General features: G+C 54.2%; 1 protein-coding gene across 22 annotated transcripts in view; it reads left to right on the plus strand.

Annotated features, from left to right (window-relative positions):
• PLEC (plectin) overlaps positions 1-9,222 on the plus strand; it is a 110,767-nt gene that overhangs the window by 64,169 nt on the left and 37,376 nt on the right. For 13 of the 22 annotated variants that reach the window (XM_053467501.1, XM_053467504.1, XM_053467514.1 and 10 more), the window contains exon 3: positions 7,570-7,659. In XM_053467501.1, coding sequence (XP_053323476.1) covers positions 7,570-7,659 — 90 coding nt within the window. Of the gene's footprint in view, positions 1-3,414; positions 3,430-7,569; positions 7,660-9,222 lie in introns of all 22 variants that reach the window. The other 9 variants (XM_053467499.1, XM_053467502.1, XM_053467510.1 and 6 more) reach the window with 1 other exon arrangement.

Raw genomic sequence — 9,222 nt, forward strand, 5'->3', positions numbered from 1 at the left:
GCGGAATAAAACACCTGCCGGGGAAGAGCATCCCGCGGAAATACCTTGCAGTGGTTGGCGGGAATGTGATGTTATCTGTGACACGTGCTTCCCCCGAAGTACTATACACAGTGGGCAGGCGTGTTTCGCTGGTTTCCATGGCAACTGCTGCACATTTACAACTTTGCCCAGAATCATTTTTTTCCTATCCTCAATGTGTGGGGAGTGTAGTTACCATGGAAACATCACAGTCACCAGCCTTACCACAAAGGAAATGGCACGCTTGCCAGGCGGCCGCTGACTCACGCAGGAAGTGGCCGGCTCAGATATTCGCAGAATGTGTAACCCGGTGCCGTGTTGGAGCCCTCCGTGGTCTCCGCTCCGTGTCACGGTTCCGGGGTTGCATGGAGCGGGCAGGGTGTATCCCCTGAAGGTGCCCCTGCCCGGCCCCGTTTGCCCTGCTGCAGCTGGAGGAACGTGCGAATTCCCACCCCTGGGGCGCATTCCACAGCTGGGGGGCCCTCGACACGGTGACCAGGAGCCACGGGGCCCCTTTATAATCTCTCCATACAGACTGCAGGACCCCTAGGATACTTCTGTACCAGACACGGCCCTCTTTGGCCCTCCAGCTGCTGGGAGTCCACAGCTAAAGCCCAATCATAATTGCAGCTCCCCCATACCATGCAATGGGCCCTCCCTGCCTGCCTATACCCCCCATACCATGCAATGGGCCCTCCCTGCCTGCCTATACCCCCCATACCATGCAATGGGCCATCCCTGTCTGTCTTATACCCCCCTATGTGCTGCAGTGGGCCCTCCCTCCTCACATCCTGTAAGTTATTAGTAACTGCCCTTATGTAATTACATTTGCCCCCTTACAGCTGCCTATACCCCGTTATACACAATATTCCACCCCAACACTCCTTCTACAGAAAAGGTTAATGTTGGTTATTCCTCCCCCGGTCTGTGCCCTTTCCCGTGTGAATGGGGCCAGTGTCTGGACATTGTATGTGGTTTGGCCCGGGGCACGGAACTGTCTTTCTGCGTGTTACCCCCGCGCCGTGTGCTGCTTTTCATCTAAACCTGCCCCCCTAGCACAGTACAAGGGCATGAAATACCCCCTCTCAGTGCATAAACTGCCCCCCCATATATGGGCTCTCTGCTCCTCTGTATAGTGTATGCACCCCCCCGTATACGGGCTCTCTGCCCCTCTGTATAGTGTATTCACCCCCCCACCCCATATACGGGCTCTCTGCCCCTCTGTATAGTGTATTCACCCCCCTGTATTAGACAGTCTTGTGATTTCACTCTCAGCCGGCTGCTGGGTGGTGGCTCCCTGTGTGAATTTATTGCCCCGGGGTGTAATTTGTGAAGTCACGGCGTTCTCTGATATAAGGCCGCATTCATTGTGTGGTAAAATCGCGTGTCTGCGTGAAACGGCGTGGCCCCCGGCTCCTGGCATTAGATGGTGGAGGATGTCCCGGGGGGGACCTGGAGATAAATGCACAACTATGGGGCCCCTCGCCTGGAGTGTGGGGAGAAAAAAAAGGGATCCAGATTACCTGGGGGGGGGGCGAATGAATGTTGCACGCCGGCGTGTTTGCGCGTGGCGGGTTCGGTGCGAGCGAATGTTGCGCGTGGCGGGATCGGTGCGAGCGAATGTTGCGCGCGGCGGGTTTGTTGCGAGCTAATGTTGCGCGCGAATGTTGCGCGCGGCGGGTTTGTTGCGAGCGAATGTTGCGCGCGGCGGGTTTGTTGCGAGCGAATGTTGCGCGCGGCGGGTTTGTTGCGAGCGAATGTTGCGCGCGGCGGGTTTGTTGCGAACGAATGTTGCGCACGGCGGGTTCGGTGCGAGCGAATGTTGGGCGCGGCGGGTTCGGTGCGAGCGAATGTTGGGCGCGGCGGGTTCGGTGCGAGCGAATGTTGGGCGCGGCGGGTTCGGTGCGAGCGAATGTTGCGCGCGGCGGGTTCGGTGCGAGTGAATGTTGCGCGTGGCGGGTTCGGTGCGAGTGAATGTTGCGCGTGGCGGGTTCGGTGCGAGTGAATGTTGCGCGTGGCGGGTTCGGTGCGAGTGAATGTTGCGCGTGGCGGGTTCGGTGCGAGTGAATGTTGCGCGTGGCGGGTTCGGTGCGAGTGAATGTTGCGCGTGGCGGGTTCGGTGCGAGTGAATGTTGCGCGTGGCGGGTTCGGTGCGAGTGAATGTTGCGCGTGGCGGGTTCGGTGCGAGTGAATGTTGCGCGTGGCGGGTTCGGTGCGAGTGAATGTTGCGCGTGGCGGGTTCGGTGCGAGTGAATGTTGCGCGTGGCGGGTTCGGTGCGCGTGAATGTTGCGCGTGGCGGGTTCGGTGCGCGTGAATGTTGCGCGTGGCGGGTTCGGTGCGAGTGAATGTTGCGCGTGGCGGGTTCGGTGCGAGTGAATGTTGCGCGTGGCGGGATCGGTGCGAGCGAATGTTGCGCCCGGCGGGTTCGTTGCGAGCGAATGTTGCGCGCGGCGGGTTCGTTGCGAGCGAATGTTGCGCGCGGCGGGTTCGGTGCGAGCGAATGTTGCGCGCGGCGGGTTCGGTGCGAGCGAATGTTGCGCGCGGCGGGTTCGGTGCGAGCGAATGTTGCGCGCGGCGGGTTCGGTGCGAGCGAATGTTGCGCGTGGCGGGTTCGGTGCGAGTGAATGTTGCACGTGGCGGGTTCGGTGCGAGTGAATGTTGCACGTGGCGGGTTCGGTGCGAGTGAATGTTGCGCGTGGCGGGTTCAGTGCGAGCGAATGTTGTGCGGTGGGGATTATGTACAAAAAATTTTTTTGGTGCAAAGTTTGAAAAGTGATTTTATCACCATAGCAACCAATGTACTTGTTTGGGGGAAATTCTACGGGTTGCTAGGGTGACCACGTCTCAAAAGTTGCACCTCAATCATGTGTTCTTAATAGACTGCGCCATACGATTGGCTGGGAGTCATGGGAGTCGTACAGATAAACTTTTCTATGGCAAAGTTCTAAATGCGGATGGGCGATGCCCCCCATCCATTGACTTGCCCCTGGTTGTCGGGCTGTTACCGTCAGAGCTGCTAAATCTCTTCTTTTCTTTTCTCTTTCCTGTCTTATGTCCCCCTCTTTCCCCGTCCTCCCTCCCGCGCCCCCCGTCGACCCTCCCGCGCGCCCCGTCCTCCCTCCCGCGCGCCCCGTCCTCCCTCCCGCGCGCCCCGTCCTCCCTCCCGCGCGCCCCGTCCTCCCTCCCGCGCCCCCCGTCCTCCCTCCCGCGCGCCCCGTCCTCCCTCCCGCGCGCCCCGTCCTCCCTCCCTCGCGCCCCGTCCTCCCTCCCTCGCGCCCCGTCCTCCCTCCCTCGCGCCCCGTCCTCCCTCCCTCGCGCCCCGTCCTCCCTCCCTCGCGCCCCGTCCATCCTGCCCCCACCCCGTCCGTCCTGCCCCCACCCCGTCCGTCCTGCAGCACTGGAGAGCGGAGGTACGTGTGTGTCTTGGATGCCCCTTCCTGTCCGCATGTGGCCCCCCACTCCCCTGAATCTCATAATCATGTTAACATGCGTGTGAAGGCGTGGCTGTGCTTAACCCCCTGAGTGCCGGTCTGGCGCTGCGCATGCAGTTTTGGTTTCGGAACCCCTGACACCAGCGCCCAAAACCTGTCGTGCAGTCTGGGAACGTTTATCTCGCGTTTAATGCGTACTCCCCCAAAAGACCTGGAGCTAGGTGACCCCTGGGAAGGGGAGTTCCTCCTCCCCGTGGCCGGTACCGCGTGGCACAGTCTGGTGCTGACCACCGGTGGGACGATACACACAGTAGTGACAGGAGGGGGAGCTATCAGCTTTTAGAGCTATCACACTATTACTGGGAGTCCCCTCCATGCATCCACCACCTACCTCCTGCACGTTGTAGAGCGTTTTCTTGGCCCGTATGGACCGTCTCTGTATTCAGTTTAGAACGTGTTAAGGTCTCAAGAAACCCATTTTGTGGCCGCTGTGGCCGGTAAGCGGTCCGCAGCCTCCATGAGAGGGTCACCCACCTCCTGGAATAACCACTTCAGAGAACTAGCAGTTTTTTCTGAAGTGGTTGCCCAGCAGAGGTGGTAGCCATGGCTTAACATCTGCGCCTGATCTGATAAAGAGAATGTTTGCTAATAAGGTGAAGCCGCGCACGTAACTTAACTCTTCCTGTGCTGGGTGGCCATGCCTTAATTTTTTATTTTAATTAACTCTTTCTATGCCTTACTGCCCTCCCTTTAAGTGTTCTGTCCCTCCACGTTTAACACTTTGCATCCTGAGTGTGCTACTAATTTCCTGACACATCCATCCACTGTACAATACATTATACAGGGGCCGGTCACTGATTTATCTATACATTATACAGGGGGCCGGTCACTGATTTATCTATACATTATACAGGGGCCGGTCACTGATTTATATATACATTATACAGGGGCCAGTCACTGATTTATCTATACATTATACAGGGGGCCGGCTCGCTGATTTATCTATACATTATACAGGGGGCCGGTCACTGATTTATCTATACATTATACAGGGGGCCGGCTCGCTGATTTATCTATACATTATACAGCGGCCGGTCACTGATTTATCTATACATTATACAGGGGGCCGGCTCGCTGATTTATCTATACATTATACAGGGGCCGGTCACTGATTTATCTATACATTATACAGGGGCCGGGTCACTGATTGATCTATACATTATACAGGGGGCCGGTCACTGATTTATCTATACATTATACAGGGGGCCGGTCGCTGATTTATCTATACATTATACAGGGGGCCGGTCACTGATTTATCTATACATTATACAGGGGCCGGTCACTGATTTATCTATACATTATACAGGGGCCGGTCACTGATTTATCTATACATTATACAGGGGCCGGTCACTGATTTATCTATACATTATACAGGGGCCGGTCACTGATTTATCTATACATTATACAGGGGGCCGGTCGCTGATTTATCTATACATTATACAGGGGGCCGGTCGCTGATTTATCTATACATTATACAGGGGGCCGGTCACTGATTTATCTATACATTATACAGGGGCCGGTCACTGATTTATCTATACATTATACAGGGGCCGGTCGCTGATTTATCTATACATTATACAGGGGGCCGGTCGCTGATTTATCTATACATTATACAGGGGGCCGGTCACTGATTTATCTATACATTATACAGGGGGCCGGTCACTGATTTATCTATACATTATACGGGGGCCGGTCACTGATTTATCTATACATTATACAGGGGCCGGCACACTGATTTATCTATACATTATACAGGGGCCAGGTCGCTGATTTATCTATACATTATACAGGGGCCGGTCACTGATTTATCTATACATTATACAGGGGGCCGGCTCACTGATTTATCTATACATTATACAGGGGGCGGTCACTGATTTATCTATACATTATACAGGGGGCCGGTCACTGATTTATCTATACATTATACAGGGGCCGGTCACTGATTTATCTATACATTATACAGGGGGCCGGTCACTGATTTATCTATACATTATACAGGGAGCCAGTCACTGATTTATCTATACATTATACAGGGGGCCGGTCACTGATTTATCTATACATTATACAGGGGGCCGGCCACTGATTTATCTATACATTATACAGGGACCGGTCACTGATTTATCTATACATTATACAGGGGCCGGCTCGCTGATTTATCTATACATTATACAGGGGCCGGTCACTGATTTATCTATACATTATACAGGGGCCGGTCACTGATTTATCTATACATTATACAGGGGGCCGGTCGCTGATTTATCTATACATTATACAGGGCCCGGTCACTGATTTATCTATACATTATACAGGGGGCCGGTCACTGATTTATCTATACATTATACAGGGGGCCGGTCACTGATTTATCCATACATTATACAGGGGCCGGTCACTGATTTATCTATACATTATACAGGGGGCCGGTCGCTGATTTATCTATACATTATACAGGGGGCCGGTCACTGATTTATCTATACATTATACAGTGGGCGGGTCACTGATTTATCTATACATTATACAGGGGCAGGTCACTGATTTATTTATACATTATACAGGGGCCGGTCACTGATTTATTTATACATTACAAGAATAAATCCAGGGCCGGCCCCCATAATTCCAGATATTATCCCAAATGATTAATTCTGGGTAGTCGCTGGCAGTGAAAGTGTTATTACAGACACGGAGAGCGTGATGTGAATGAGCTCTGTGCTATCGGCCCCCGGGCTGTGCTGGGCGGGGGTCCGGGCTGTGCTGGGTGGGGGTCCGGGCTGTGCTGGGCGGGGGTCCGGGCTGTGCTGGGTGGGGGTCCGGGCTGTGCTGGGTGGGGGTCCGGGCTGTGCTGGGTGGGGGTCCGGGCTGTGCTGGGCGGGGGTCCGGGCTGTGCTGGGTGGGGGTCCGGGCTGTGCTGGGTGGGGGTCCGGGCTGTGCTGGGTGGGGGTACGCGGTGGATCCATAGGCCGCTTTATTCGCATTTTCCCTTCCGTAAAATGAAATGATACGAATAGCGCATCACGTGCCAGGAACAGACCTTCAGGGGCTACGAATGGGAGAGTGCGGTGGCCACGGGAGCTGACACTCTATAAACTGACCCCGCGCTACCTAACCCCTTTGGGAAGCTCAGATTTGAATCCCCGTCCCCGGATCTTTTAGTCTAAGGAAGGCGGGTGAGATCTCGGGAGTTAGTGTTATCCAGGTTCTGGCGCGTTTCGCTGGCAGGTTTTCCGTGGGGGGGTCGTCGGCCCGTTGGGTGGGATCGCGACCCCCCCTCGTGTCAGACTCACCGGTCCCGAGCGCTGATCACTGACATGCTGTAGCTTGGCCCGATTAGTTTGGTCACTCAGATGGGCCACTATATGTGTTTGTAGACTTCAAGGGGTTAAACTCTATTACCCCCAGCTTGGGCCCATGTTCACTAAGTGCAGTCCCTCGTTGCGCATGCGGCGTGGATAACGTGGCCGTGGGTGAGGTCTCCACCACATTCCAGATGAAAGGTTACATTCTGCCCCAGAGGGGGGGTGGCAGCTCCCTGGGCGTTGGTGCGCGAGCCGCATGCGATGCCAGGTCTAACCCTTTCAGTGCCGGATGTGCGCTGCAGCGAAAGGGTTAAACCAGCCCAGGCAATACAGAGCTCAGGGCTTTTATGTGACAGGCCATGGCCTCCTTTGCTGCTGTTCCCTAGCTTCTGCTTTAACACAGGTGGGGGAACGCTTCTCTGGGGTTGATAATTGGGTTGGGGGCACCGATAATTGTGGGGGCCACCGATCCCCCTGCTGATGGGTGGTATTGTGGGGGGCACCGATCCCCCTGCTGATGGGTATTGTGGGGGGCACCGATCCCCCTGCTGATGCGTATTGGGGGGGCAACGATCCCCCTGCTGATGGGTATTTTGGGGGGGCACCGATCCCCCAGCTGATGGGTATTTTGGGGGGCACCGATCCCCCTGCTGATGGGTATTTTGGGGGGGCACCGATCCCCCTGCTGATGGGTATTTTGGGGGGCACGGACCCCCTGCGGTTGAATAACTTGGGGCGCGCTCTAATTACTCTCTCCCTCTCTCCGCAGGCTCATCGCCACGTCAATGATCTGTATGAAGACTTACGGGATGGACACAACCTCATCTCGCTCCTCGAGGTGCTCTCCGGGGAGACTCTGGTGAGTGAGCGCTCAGCCGGACGGCGCAGAACCGGCCCAAGCTTTTGCTCCGCTACGTGTCCGGCGTCTCCCTAACCTCTCGCCACTAACACTCTCCATCCTGTCTGTCTCCTCATCCTCTCGCCGGCCGCCCGGGGGTCTATTCCCTGCAGTCAGATGCGTGAAGGGTTAATAGCAATGAATTGATTGGGAGAAGCTGCAGCTCTTAGTCTTATCAGTGGAGAGGGGGGAGAGGATATAAAGTCCATCAGCTTAATGTGGGAGAGAGGAAGCTTCTGCTGATAAGGACTTTTATGGCTTTGACCTTGCAGAGGTTTTATACAGCGGTCGGGGAGTTACTGGAATGGAATGAATTCCGAGGGTTAATGATCCACCTGGGCGAATGGCCGAGATAAGTTAGAAACCTGACCTTAAATACTCTGGTTTCTGGTAAATCCGTGTCTGATCGAAAAATGACATTTTTGTAGGAGATGCTCCTCAGCCAGAGACTCAGGAGACCTTTAAGAGCAGATTCCGATTCCAAATAAATCTCCCGAATATTCTGCTGTTACTTTTTACCCCAGTTGCAGTTTTTGCCCCATAATATAACGTTTTCAGCCGTTTGTATGATTTCTCGCTCTGTTATCTGATCCCTGATCTACAAAACCCCCCCGACACCTCATCATACTGCCTGTGGGGAACAATAGAATGACTCAGTCTTAATCACCCAGCCGGACTCTCTGACTAATGAAAGTCTATGGAGGGACGGACTTCATTAGCATCGCCATAAAGCATCGGCTCAGTGTGGGGTTTGAGCCGGGAAAGTCACCCAAAATATCACATGACTGACAGCGACGGCGGCCCCCGGGTCTGCAGATAAAGGGGGGGTTATTGGGGCAAAATGAGAGATTTTTGTTGACGCCGACTGGCGAGGAGGGAAAGATTTTATAAGGAGAGCTCCGCTGTCAGCGTCTCATAAAGCCTGTCCGGACCCGTCCCCCTCTGTCTGTCTGTCTGTCTGTCTGGATCTCAACCCCTGTATAAAGACAGCGGAGCTCCTTGGACTCTTTAATGGGGGTGGGGGTGGAGAGAAGACATTAAAAACCTAGTGCTTTTAACCCTTTGCAGTCATTCTTCCGTCTGGCACCAGCCACGGTGTGAGCCCACCTATAAATAGAATGAATAGCCCTGTTTCTGTGATTGGTCGGTGAGTAGCGGCACATTATGTACCCAGGGAAATATAATCTGATGACCTCATCCCCGTAACGCACCTGGATCTCTGCACACAGTCCCTTTATTTACCCCTCCGGCCGCACCCTTCTTATTTGGTAAATAAATAGGCAGCTAATGGCTGGGGGTTTCACAATTAACCCCTCTACAATCAGAAGGCGGTTCTAGGTATCTACTACTCATATTTGGCAGGTTACTCCCTGAGCTCCATGCTTTCCGGTGCCAAAGGGGTTAAATATGCAGTAAAAAAAATATATTAAGATTAGAAAGTGAATTCGTTAAACCCCCAAATGACACGTTTACCCCAAAAACTGTAACCGTTCTGATTGGTCTGAAGTTCTGATTTGGAATTTT

Source organism: Spea bombifrons, chromosome 5 (genome assembly GCF_027358695.1).
Source record: "Spea bombifrons isolate aSpeBom1 chromosome 5, aSpeBom1.2.pri, whole genome shotgun sequence".
Classification (NCBI taxonomy): Eukaryota; Metazoa; Chordata; class Amphibia; order Anura; family Pelobatidae; genus Spea; species Spea bombifrons.